Source organism: Ceratotherium simum, chromosome 38 (assembly GCF_057802395.1).
Source record: "Ceratotherium simum simum isolate JZ-2026a chromosome 38, ASM5780239v1, whole genome shotgun sequence".
Lineage (NCBI taxonomy): Eukaryota > Metazoa > Chordata > Mammalia > Perissodactyla > Rhinocerotidae > Ceratotherium > Ceratotherium simum.
The window spans coordinates 8,493,565-8,507,435 of NC_141937.1; the positions used below are offsets into that span (position 1 = coordinate 8,493,565).

At 43.9% G+C, this 13,871-nt stretch overlaps 1 protein-coding gene across 1 annotated transcript; it reads right to left on the reverse strand.

Annotated features, from left to right (window-relative positions):
* Positions 1-603: 603 nt before the first annotated feature.
* Positions 604-1,578, reverse strand: MAS1 (MAS1 proto-oncogene, G protein-coupled receptor). Its single transcript, XM_004440536.3, has one exon. It carries the CDS (start codon positions 1,576-1,578, stop codon positions 604-606), a length of 975 nt encoding a protein of 324 aa, XP_004440593.1.
* Positions 1,579-13,871: the final 12,293 nt, after the last annotated feature.

A 13,871-nucleotide genomic window follows, 5' to 3' on the forward strand; every position in this document is an offset into this window, starting at 1 on the left:
TCTTCTTCCACTTAAAGGAGTGAGGAGAGACAGACGTTTATTGAACATTGACATGTGCCAGGTGCTTTGCATCCCTTATCTTCCTATTTCATCCTCACTACAAGCCCGGGAGGTATGGACTATTACTGTCACCATTTTATAAGTGAGGAAATGAGGCTCCAAGAGGTTAAACCACTTGCCTGAAGTTGCACAGGCAGCAAATGACAGAGTCCGCCTGACTCCCAGGTCCATGTTCCTCCCGCTACATTGCTCCGCCTCCTCTAGTTCCAATAAATACTTTTGTTACCTTTTCTTGTACACAGTTATAAACCTTCCTGCCAGAGGAATTTTTATAGTTCATGGGAAAATGCTGCCAGAAGAGCTGAGGAGGAACAGAAAGAATGTTTTTGATAGGTACAGAAATGGTAGAGGTCCAACACGTATTCAGGCATTTCCAAAAGATACAATACAGTAGTACAACCTCATCATTAATTAGTGTCTCATGCATATAGGATGGGGTGTCCCTCTGTATCATGTTGAGGAGATACTTAAGTTGTGTTCCAAACACAAACTACAAATTATCTGTGTCCCACCATTTTTGTCCACTATGTCACTCCACTGTCCTCAGACGACAGTCTCAATTGTGGCGGCATTACCATTGTCATCTTGGCGCCTGGGTTGCATTTCATCTTTGAAAGCCCTGGTCAGAACCACTTTTAAGGACTCTTTGAATCGCTTCTTCTTACTGCTGCCCACAAAGAAGTAAATAAAAGGGTTGGCACTGCTATTGATCGTGGAGAAGAGAAGAGAAATGTGGTGCAAATTCTTGAATGTTGACCAATACTCATAGTACAGCAGGTAAAGGAGTCTCATGGGCATGGCGAAAATGAGGAAGATGATGATGGTGACCATGATGACTATGAACAGCTTTGAGGAATGGGATGTCCACGTGTTCTTTCGGATCTTGACTACCAGGATGGTGCTGGAAACCACCATGAGTGGAGTGAAGACCAGGAAGCTCAGAACAGCTATAAAGATGATCACCGCCCTGCAGTCGCTTCGAGAGTGACTCTCACCTTCACTGTCAATGCACATGACATATTCCATGGTGGTCACTAAGCAAGAAAGTGCCCACAGGAGGGCGCAGACGAATGCCGACTGGTGCTTGGGGCGATGACATCGGTACCAGATGGGGTACAGGACGGACAGGCACCTCTCCACACTAATGGCCGTCAGCAGATAGAGGCCCGTGTTGTAGCCAAACAGAAATGTCACCGATAACGTGACAATTGTGTAGTAATAGCCAGAAGAGAGCTCATAGTCTAAAGCATAGTCAACAGACAGGATAAAAATACAGAAGAGTAGAGAGATGTCGGCAATAGACAAGTGGGTGATGTAGACTGTGAAGGGATTTCTTCTCATCCGGAAGCAGAGGAACCAGAGGAGAATTCCATTTTCAACAAAGCCCAGTGGGGAGATGCTCATAATTACCCAGTGCACGATGGGAATCTCCCGATGCGGGTCTCCGACGGAGGTGTTCCTGCTGGTTGAGGCGTTTGTGGACTCCTCAACAAATGATGTCGCATTTGACTCATCCATGAGGAGGCCTCAGGCTGGGGCTCTTTGGGTAATTTTCTGTAAATAAGTTTAAAAAAAAAAAAACCATGAAAATTGATGAAGTGGAGGAAAAGGGAGAATTTCCGCTATGGATCAAAACCTTCATGCTGTACAAAAAAATGTTTAATAGACCGTACAATTCTCTTTTTAATGATGATAAAATTAGACATTTCACCAGAAAAGAGAATTGATTTAATGACTTTTTGATCTCCCAATTGCCCTTATTTCTGTATTATTATTTGCTTGTGTTTCAGTGCCAAAAGGGGTCTGGCAAAGCCAGAGGGTCTGAGTTCCTGGTGTGCATTTCTGGTCTGGCCCAAGATTTCAGGATGGCATTTTGAAAATCATCTCATCTCCTGTGCCTCCATCTCCTGGCCTGAAGGACAAGGTTAATCACGTTAAAATGCTATGACAGAATACATGTTTGGGCAATCTTGTTGTTGTTGTTTTTTAATGCATAAAGTGCCATAAGCCATGAGTAAAGGAGAGGGAATAGCTAGCAAAATTACGTACAATAGTGTACCAATATTTTTGAAAGCATGAACAATTAGAAGGCCTTTATTTTATGTAGTCTCAATACCTGTGACAAAGCTGGGCACGTACTCAGATTAGGTGTGCAGTGCAAACCAAGACTCTGCAACAGATGGCGGGCCTTAACAAGAGGTATTTACACATCCACATACCATAGGCCAGACTAGGCAGGAAAACACTATTGACAGACATTAAACAAAGCACTAACCTGAAATCAATAAAAACGCTAAACGTTTGAGACGGCAAAGCAAAGATTCTCAGAAACTTTCCCTCACACGTTACAAACTGCAAAATAAATACACGCACAGCCCGTACCCTCTTCCTGTTATGTAACAAATAGACGTAAGCCACTTCCACCACTAGCCTTGGCTGTTTTTTTCTTTAGACTTTTTTTTTTGGTGTTAAAATATTGTTCTTTGCTTTTTGAACTTTGTCCTTGCAGAACAGGGCTCCTACATGTGCAAAAAATAATGAACCTTTAGGAAGCTGACCAAAACAATATTTTTATTGGTAGATATCTGCTTTTTCCTCACAAGCTCACCTGAAGCAGAACAGTACACAGATGTGATATTTTGTGGAGCTTGAATGTCTCTGATGATATGAGACGTTTCCAGGATTGAGTCAGCAGAACCCTGGCATTGGCCAGGGTTTTCACTCAGTACAGCTGTGCCTGAAACCTGGGCTAGCAGGCGGACTGGTGAAAGGATAGTTACCTCCCCGGTGGTGTGATCCAGGAGCCTGGAGAGGTCCCTGCCTCCACTGTCCTGAATCCCCGTCTCCCCACTAACACTTCCCTCAGCTGTTCTGACGAGATATTGGAAATTGTTTTCACTGGGGCAGAGTCTCCTTTCATTTCATAATTACACAGAAGATATAGACCCCAATACCCTCTGGGCCCAACACAAGAACCGCAATTCACAATACCACGGCATGGCCGACCAAAGATCTGCTGTAGAGACCAGGGTTTGTTGTAAGTTTGTAGGTAAGACAGCCATGTTCCGCCAAATCACCCATCAAATATTTATTCAGTGCCAACTCCATGCCAGGCACTGTTCTAGGCACTGGGATACAGCAATGAAAGAAACACACAAAGCACCAACCTCTTAGAGTTTATATGCCATTGTGGGGGCAGTCAATAACCAAATAACATAACAACAACAACAAATAAATAGATGTCAGATCATAATAAGTGCCACTGAGAAAAGTAGAGCATGAACCACGTCATGGACCAGAGTGTGGTGGTGGTGGCAGTAAGACGTGGGTAGACTCTGGATGCAATTTGATTTGCTGATGGATAAGATATGTGTTATCATAGAAAGAGAGAACACGTTTTTAGCCATTTTCTGAATGGACAAGGCACAGGTGGAGCCGGTTAGGAGGGGCATATGGAGTTAAAGAAGCCTGTGTGACAGCCAAATGGAGGTGTCTAGTAGGGCGTCAGGAGTTCGGGGGCAGATGTAGGCTGGGGATATAAATGTGAGTGTTGTATACAAACAAGTGGAATTTAAAATCATGAGGCTAAATGAGATTACCCATGAAATGTGAGTAATCAAAAAGGAGAAGGGGTCCAAGGACTGAGCCTTGGGACATTTCAAAGTTTAGAGGTTAGAAAGAAACAAGAGAAACTAGAAGGATCTGAGACAACTAAGAGAGTGGTATCTGGGAAGCAAAGAGTGTTTGAAGGAGAAGGGAGTGTGATCGACTGTGCTAACATCACAGCAAGTTCCAGTCACGTGAGAACTGGAAATTGACCATTAGAGGAGAGTCATTGTTGACCTTGATGAGAGAAGTTCTGGTGGAGCAGAGAAAATGAAAGCCTGATTAATCAAGGTGGATTCCAGAGAGGATGGGACGAGAGTAAGTGGAGACAGTGAGTATAGACAACCTTCTCAAGGAAGTTGAATGTAAATTCAAGCAGAAATGGAGCAGTCACTGGAGAGGGCTGTGGGGTTGAGGGAGAGTTGATAAGCTGATGAGAATTATCCGGTAGAAAGGCAACAATGGATGATACCTGAGGGTAGGGATCTAGAGCTCCGAGGAGTTGCTGGCCTTAGGTAGGAGCATAATTTATTCACGGGAACAGAGGGAAGACAGAGGATCTGGTTAAAGATGCAGCCAGGTGGGTAGAGTGACAGGGGAGTGTTAGATGTTAGAAGAAGTTCTCTTCCGAACGTACAGTACCTCGTTTTTCAGCAAAGTAAGGAGCAAGGTCATCAGCTAAGAATGAGGAGAGGTTGAGGGTTTAAGGAGAGAGGGGAAGTGTGAAATAATCAAGTGAAGGAGGGAAAGGACTAGGGAAATACACAAAGAGCAGGATGGCCAGGCAAACCTTAGAGCCTGCCCAGGCTGGTGCTCATGAATTTAAAGAGACAATTCAGCATGACATGGGCTTTTCTCCAGCTCTGGTTCAGCTGTCCGGGTGCAAACCCGGAGAAAGAAGAGGGTTGGATTTAACCAGGGTTGGGTATTATCAGGCTTGTGCAACGGACAGTGGGGGGCAAAGGAATTGAAGCCCGTGGAAGGGAGTGGTTATGACGACATACTATGGAATTCAACAGAGTTAGGAGAAAAGTGAGGTCTCGGGGAGGTGACGGACAATGAGCAGGAGATAGGAGCCATCTATTGCAGATCTCAGTGGTGTCCGAGAACCGCTGAGGTGCCGGAACTAAAGGCAGAAACTGGAAAATGGTGGTGGTGGGGGCGGGGTTGGAGAATGCGATGCTTGGAACTGAGATTATGGCCGTGTGGTGTTGGGGTTATTGGTATTGACAAGTGTAGAGCATGGCCATGGGGATGAATGGCTGAGGGACAGTGGAGGACAAGGTCATGTGAGGGGAGACCAGGACCTGGAGGCCAGGGCTCTGGAAGAGTACCTATATGGACACTGAAATATCTATATGGACATTGAAATCACTGGGAAGTAGTGTTGGAGATAGGAATAGACTTAGAAAAAAATGACTGTGAGCCAGGGGCTAAAATCTTCAAGGGATTTGAGAAAGCGACTGAGGGATTTGCAGATAGTCACAGAGAGGAGGGTGGTAGGTGACATAGTTGGATGGCATGCGCCTCAGAGCTGGGCGTTTTGTTGCTGCTGCTGCTGCTCCTGGTAGTGGTGGTGTTTTAGGGAAAGAAGAAGAAAAAAGAATAATCCGGAGTACAAAAAGATAGAGAGTAAACGGGGTCTAGACCAGCACTATCCAATAGAAATATAACATGAGCCACAGGTGTAATTTAAGTTTTACTAGTAGCCACACATAAAAAAGTAAAAAGAAATAGGTGAAATGAGTTTTAATAACATTTTATTTAACGCAATGTGTTCAAAATATCACTGCAACATGTAATTAATATAAAAAATGATATATTTTACGTTATTTTTTTTCACATCAAGTCTTCAAAATCCAAGGTGTCTTTTACTCTTAGAGCTCATCTCCTTCAGACCAGCCACATCTCACATGCTCAATAGTCTTTTGTGGGTAGCGGCTACCACACTGGATGGCTCAGGTTTAGAGCCATCAGAAAACCAAAATGCCTTATACAAGGAAGTAAAATGTCTTCGTCTTTTAATAACAAACCTAATCCAAAGACTAGAAATAAAATCAGGACCTAATCAGAATTTTTAAGAAAATTGACAAGAACATCTTTCTGACTCTGCTCACACCCTTGAACCACAACCTCCTTCAGCTTTCCGCCTCTCATTACGTGCAACAGAGCTCTCACGTACTCCGCACAAAAATCAGGTAGGAAAGGCATTTTGACGCCTAAGATAAAATTGTATTTTTCTTTCAAAGTCAAACCAAAGTAACCAAATTCACTTTCTGCAGATATATCACCTTCTCTCCATTTTCAAACAAACATGTTTCAGCCACTGTCCTAAGTGTTATGGATAAAGAAATAGATAAGACACAGTTCTCTGCACAGGGAGAAAGAACTAAATCTAATTCAATATGGGAAATGGAATAAAGGAGACCTTAACCGTGAGCCGGGCAAGCACAGAGCAGGAAGCAATGACTCAGGGTTTCAAGGAAGGCTTTACAGGGCTGGGCATTGAAGGGTCAGTAGGAGTTTGTTAGCTGAGGAGGGGAAGAAAGGCATTTTAAGAAAAGAGAACAGATGGATAGAGGCATGGAGGCAGGAGGGCACAGGATGTTCATGGTGGGGTTTGAGGAGTCTGGTGGACCTTGGGCAGAGAAAGGATTTTGTAAAGAAATGAATGGCTGGACTGAATTCAGCATGAAAACCTGGTTACGATACTTCCTTAAACGTCAGACTTCTTTTACAGGCTATGCTTACTCAAGTTTAGTGCCTAAAAATTACCTGGGGTCGCTTATTAAAAAGGCAAATTCCAGGGCCCCCCTGTTTCAGAAAGCCCTGGAATCTGAATTTTCCTAGCCCAGGGGATTCTGATGCAGGTGGGTCCAGGGCCATGGTTTGAAAAACACTGCCGTTTGCTCTAGGGAGCCATTAAATATTTTCACGCAGGGCTGGGACATGACTCGAACTGTGTTTTGGAAAGGTTACTCTGGCCAGAGTCTAAAGGCTGGCTGGAAGGGAACAACGGATGGAGCAAAGAAGCCAGCAGGGCTGTAGAAACAGTTCTGGTGAGAAACAGCAACTAGGACAATGGCGGAAGGAGAGCACGGATTCCAGAGATATTTCAGCGAAGACTGGTCAGGCCTCAGTGACCGTGAAGGGGAAGGAAGAGGGAGGAGTCAAGGGACTGAGTTTTCCATCTGATGAGGCTGTGTAGAGAAACTACTAGTGACTGAGATCAGGAATGGGAGGGGCAGCGGTTGGGAGAGCGGGAGAACAAAGAAAGCAGTTCATGGTCCATTGAGACTGAAGCATCGGGTGACATGCATCAAGGCAGATTCCAGATGTACTCATCTGTGTATTCCCTGCACCCGAGGGCCTACATTTTTTAACAAGCAGAACTTCATAAAACAAAGAGTCACACACACATATGACATCTTTAGAACATTATTCATTACTGTGCATTTGCCTGAATGTAAATTTCAAATGCAGAAGCCACCTAGACCACGTGCTCCTCTTCTATTCCCATGTCTCTGGTCTAGAGTCTTGGGATGAGTCCCCTCGTCTCCTGTTCAACTTGTTCCCTGCACCAGTCCATCCTTCCGAGCCTCTCACACTGCCATCCCTTCCTTTACCAATACGCCCTCCTCCCACTCTGGTGTTATTCATTAATTACCTCCATAGCCATCATGTTCCTTCTTGTAGAGTTAAAATTATATCTCCCCTACTAATCTGCAAACTCCTCAAAGACAAGACTTTATCTTATTCATGTCTGAATCTTCAGCACTTGGCGTGGGCATTCAATAAATACTTATTGAATTATTTAAAAAAATAAAGCCCATCACAATAGTCCTGAGAATGCACTCTGGTTACCCATAAAAGAAAGCCGCTACCTCAAGCCCAGGCTATCACAGTTAATGAAAACAATTCTCGAATGGTTAGAGCGTAACTCCCGAATCACATATGAGGCATATTTTGATCATGATGTGATTGGAAAGCAAATAAATATCCCATTCAAACTAACTCTCATCAAAAACTAATGATGACTCTCCAAATCGTTTTGTTATAGTGGGGTTTCATTTAAATGAACACGTTGCTAAAAATCGCATTCCCAATCTTACCAGATCAAACTGGATTTCAGCCCTTCCAGTGAAAGAGGCTATGGCAAGAAGTGCCTTGAACGCTGCTGGTCCTACACACTCACCACTCTGCAAACCCAGGCTCCTTGGTCATTTTGTACATGACTCCTCTCCATCGGTGGATGACTAGGATATTTGGGCTTGGGAAGGGTGAGGGGAATAGAAGGGTAATTGCTGCTAGCTGACAGAACAGTCTAGCTCAGAATAATTTAGTTTTGGCTCGACACACGGTTGGGTTCTCAGAAAGCAGAGAGGACGAGGGGAAGCAGGATTAACCACTGTGGGTAAGTCATTGTCTCCATGTCAACCCAGTCCTAGCACTGTGGCCTCTCTGTCCAGACATGCAAATCATCTTTTTTATGCAGCTCCATTTTCAGACAGCAATTGTATTTGCAATGCTGCACGTTAGCTGGCAGTGACCGTCTGGGGTGGAAGGGAGCTCATCCTAACAGCCCTCCACGCTGCTGCAGTGGTCAGTAACACAGCAATGCAGCAGGGGAAATCTCAGTTGAGAACAGAGTACAAAAAGTCAAGTAGGTGCCATCATCATCATTGGGAAGCGCCATTGGCAGCATCATAGAAGCATCTTCTCATCGTCTCTTCCCTCTCCTTTCCTAGAGTCTCCAGGGAGAAAGCAATACGTTGGCGTGTGAGAATGCTGCTGTGCAGGACTTTAGGGTCCAAAGAGTCTTCTCTTCATGCCACCTTTGTATCTTTCAATCACTGGGAGGCTGATAAGGAAGGTGTATTGCTCCCACTTTCTAGGGGAGAAACTAAGGATTAATAAGCAGGACACGTTCAGAGCCGCTGCGTCACACGGCTGCACAGGCCCCCACCACTCATCCTTCACCCTGTCTGGTGCTCCCTGGACCCTGCCAGGCATCAGAGCCTGAAAGCCCACACGGATCCTGATCACAGAGCTGGCCAGGGCAGGAACCCGGGTCCCCTGACTTCAAACTCAAAGCTGAGCCAGTCTCTCACTTTAAAAAAAAGTCTGGAAACCAATGGTCTAAGCAAACCCCCTTCCTTTTATAGACCACTAAATGGAAGCTGGAGAGACTGCGAGATACACACATTCACGACTAATTCGAGGAAGCGCTGTGAAGCTGGGCGCTCCTGATTCTGACTCCTGAGCGCTTCCCATTCTGCCCTGGGGCCTGATCCTATTTTTAAGACCTTACCTTTTATAGCCTCTCTGTTACATGTTTCCAACCTAGTCTGCCTCTAATCCTTCCTACTTGAGGAGTTGAAGGCATCATATTCCCTAGTATTATAGGGGACTTTTTTCGCCAAAGACTTGTTTAAATTCTAATTCTGACTTTGCCACTGTAGGACCGGGTCGCTGTGTGCACTCTGCATTCAGAGTCCACTGCGAAGTGAAGTAGCCTCGGGTACTGATTAAGCCGCCCTGCTGTGCACAAGGGGCTTGTCCATTGGAAAGACGCTCACCCCAACCGGCTCATCTTATAGTCTGTTTAATCATAACACAAAACGGGGGGATTGTAAATTCTTTTCATGCCCTTTTTTTTCTAATTATAAAACAATACGTGTTCATTGTAAAAAATTTAGAAAATTCAGTGGGAAAAAATCACACATAAAGCCACTACTCAAAATTAACCTGATGCAACATTTCAGGGCTATTTCCTTGTAGTCTTTTTTCTATATATCACATGCACACTCTTTCTTAAAATTGAGATTGCATTTTATAATCTGCTTCGGTATCCTGCTTTTTTTCACTCAGTATCATACTGTAAACATTTTCTCTGTCAGCATATACTTTAAAAATTTGACTTTAATAGGCACTCTTTGAAGATACACAGATGGCCAATGGACACGTGAAAAGATGTTCAACATCATTAATTATTAGGGAAATGCAAATCAAACTACAATGAGATGTCACCTTACACTCATCAGAATGGCTATAACTAACAAGACAAAAAATAACAAATGTTGGGGTTGGCCCGATGGCGTAGTGGTTAAGTTTGCGTACTCTGCTTCAGCAGCCCGGGGTTCACAGGTTCGGATCCCGGGCACGGACATACACACCATTTCTCAAGCCATGCTGTGGCAGCATCCCACATAAAACAGAGGAAGATGGGCACAGATGTTAGCTCAGGGCCAATCTTCCTCAGCAAAAAGAGGAGGATTGGCAACAGATGTTAGCTCAGGGCTAAGCTTCCTCACCAAAAAAAAAATAAAATAAAATAACAAATGTTGGAGAGGATGCAGAGAAAATGAAACCCTCATACATTGCTGGTGGGAAGGCAAACCAGTGCAGCCTCTACGGAAAATAGTATGGAGATGCCTCAAAAAATTAAAAATAGAAATACCATACGATCCAGCTATCCCACTACTGGGTATTTATCCAAAGAACTTGAAATTAACAATACAAAGAGATTTATGCACCCCTATGTTAATTGCAGCATCATTCACAATAGCCAATATGTGGAAGCAACCCAAGTGCCCTTCTATGGATGAATGTATAAAGAAGATGTGGTATATATATACAATGGAATACTACTCAGCCATAAAAAAAAACAAAATTGTCCCACTTGCAACAACATGGAGGGACTTTCAGGATATGACATTAATCGAAATAATCCAGACAGAAAAAGACAAACACCACATGATCTCACGCATATGTGGAAGATAAACAAACACATGGATAAAGAGAACAGATTAGTGGTTACCAGAGGGGAAGGGGGCTAGGGGTAGGTGAAAGGGGTAAAGGGGCATATATGTATGCTGACAGATAAAAATTAGACTATTGTTGGTGAGCACAATGCAGTCTACACAGAAACTGATAAATAATAATGTACACCTAAAATTACACAATGTTATAAACCATTATAATCTCAATAAAATAATTGAAAAAAAATAAGCACTCTTTGGATGGACCATAATTTATTTTTAATAATCCTCTAACCTTGGAGATACTGGATGCTTCTGATTTTTTACCATTTCTTTTTAAAAAAAACAAAGCACTGTAATGAGCTTTCTTGGATGCAAATTTTATGCACATCTTTAATTAGTTCCCTAGGACATATTTCTATAAGTGGAATTGCTGGATCAAAGGGTATACATATTTTTCAAGATTTTAAAGTGTATTAACAAATTGTCTTCCAAAAAACGGTACCACTTATACTGACATCAACAGTATATGAATGCTTTTTTTCACAGCATATATATGCTTTTTTCCTCCACATCTCCATTTTTAAAAATTCCAAAATTCGATAGGTGATTAAAAAGATATTTTGTTTTAATTTGTATTTATTTGATTGCTCATGAGTTTAGATATTTTTTCCTATTAACAGTCACTTGTATTTCTTCTTTGATGGATTATTTTTTCACGTTCTTTGCCCATTTCTTTTATTGAGTTGCAAGAAACATATAAATATAACGTTTTGTCGTATATGTTACAAATTCTTTTCCCCCAGAAACTGGGGTATGTTATAGAAGATGTAAGAGGATGCAGCTTGGAGTTTTTTTAAAAACGCTTCCTTACTGTTACAAGTCTGCCTGTCCTCTGTTGATCACTAAGGTTTAGAAGTGGAAGGAATTATGTCGATCCCACAAACCATCCTTTATTTTACAGCTGAGGAAACTGACTCACGACTAGCCCAATATTACATATTTAGCTAGCAGCCAAGCCAGACCAGAGCCTGGGCTGACCAGGTTCAAGTGAGCACTATTTCTACTCCTAACATCAGTGCTTTGTCAACAGTTCATTTATGTGTGAAGTCCACTCACCCAGATATGTGGCCAGTACAACTTTTGGGACATTTAACAATCACCTTAATGTCACCAGAAGCGATCACCACAATCAACTTGATGGTCAGTAATGACTTTTATTAAAAGCCTCAAAGGATGGGCTTTTTGTTTATTAAAGGATATTCTTTATTAGAGGGTGGATTTCTATTTATTAAGGCACCACCTACCCAGTGCCAAACCCATAACAACCATAAAAACCAACAGCGATGAGTTGTTTTCAGTTTCTTCTGAAGCCACTTTCTTCTGTGAAATGAAACAATCCATAGTCATCACCACTATCAACAAACACTTCTGTTGAAAAATAATAAAAGAACTGGTCCATTCATCAGCATCACCCTTTTAGACAAGTCCTCTGAAAGGGAGTAAGATGTGACCTCGTTCTCATCCCCCCACACACCGCATACAAAGTGTGCCGTGGAATCCTACTCCATCCTCCTCGCTGAGGTCTCTGAGATGACACCGTTGCCTAGACACACTTTCCTCCCTCTGGCTCTCCTCCTGCCTTCCTGCAGTTTCTTCTCTGTCTCCTTCCCTGGATCTCTTCTTACACTGCCCTTTGGGCCTCAGGGCTCCACTCCTGGCCCTCCTCTCTTCTTAGTCTATAGACTCTTCCTGGGTGGCCTCCTCCAACCCCCTCATTTCAACTATCGCTGCATAGAGATGATATCCAAATCCATGGTTGTAACTCAGACATCTCCCGTAATACCAGGCCCTTAACCAGCAGCCCTGATATCTCCAGCTGGGCCTCTCATCGTGGCACACCCGCCTCAGCTGATGCTCCAAACAGAAATCAGACCTTCCCTGCTGTTCCATGCTTCATCCAGTATTCCCAGCCTTCCAAGCCAAAAGACCGGATATTTTATCAGGCGCTACTCATCTTGTATGTTCCCTGTCCCAGTCCCTAGAATCAACCATTTCTCCAACGAGCCCTGATTCCTTTTAGTAGAGAGGGGTATTTAGAAGCCAAGATATCTGGGTGCTGGGTGTGCCCACCGCCATTGGGGTGTCACTGCTCCCAGGCCCTCTCAGTGGACAGAGCTAAGGAATATATGTATATTAATACATATGCACAGTCATACATACACACACTGACATCTATATTTCTATATCTTTCTTACATATTGAATACCAATGAATTCACACCAATATTTCCAATTTTGACCCAACACCACTGAGTTCAGTTTAGTTTTCTTCCTCTCCATATTTGTAATTCCCTTCTCTGATGGTGAGAAACCTGTCTCCCATTACCCATGATATATTTACTTATTTGATCAACCCACCTGTGGATAAAAAAATCTCCTATATCTACCACTTTTGTCCCCCACCCCTGCACAGATGCCCTCCTCACTCTGTTGGGGTCTTTCATTTCATGAGAGGCCATCACTGCCACTGCCCCCTGCCCTGGGACACACTCCTCACCCAGCAGAAGCTGTGAACCAGGCACCAGGTCCCCTCTACCCCCCAGGCAGATGCCCTCCTCATCCTGCCATGTCACTGCCACCAGCCCTTGGGCTGCCTCCAGATGGGTGCTCCTCACCTGCTCAGGCTCCAACACCTCACACTAGCCCTGGCCAGCCAGGCTGACTGTATACAGGGTATACTAAACACTCACCACCTTCCTGCAAAAATGAAAAGAATTGTAGGCAGTATGACATCTGAATGCAACAGAGACGTTTGAGGGCCCAGCCCCACGGCGTTAGGTTCTGCCTCCTGCGCTTTGGCAGCCCGGGTTCGCGGGTTCAGATCCCAGGTGCAGACATACGCCACTCGTCAGCCATGCTGTGGCTGCGACCCACGTACAAAATAGAGGAAGACTGGCACAGATGTTAGTTCAAGGCTAATCTTCCTCAAAGCAAAAAGGAGGAAGATTGGCAATAGCTCAGGGTGAATCTTCCTCAGCAAAAAAACAGAGAGAGAGAGAGGGAGATGTTTGAGAAGAGAGGTTTGACATTGTTCCAATTACATTGCAGAGGTGACTGGCTATTCTGCCTGTGCCTAAGGCTGCTTTGCCTCCGAGCCACGCTTTCCATCAAACTAACCACTAGATGCGAGTCCTCCCCAAAGCAGCTTAGCCCCTCTGAACCTCAGCTCCTTCACACAGTTGCCAGTTTAATGTATTTCTGGAAGGCTGGGGTGTAAGGAAAGCTAGAGATTGAAAGACACTTTGCCAATACCAGTCTCGTGGAAGTGCTAAACCGAGCTAATGAATCAGCAGGCAGGGAACACCAGCATGGTGGTCTCCACAGATGTTTAAGGAGGCGGGCTTTGCAGGTCTACTCGAAATTGCTACCTGCATTTACCTCC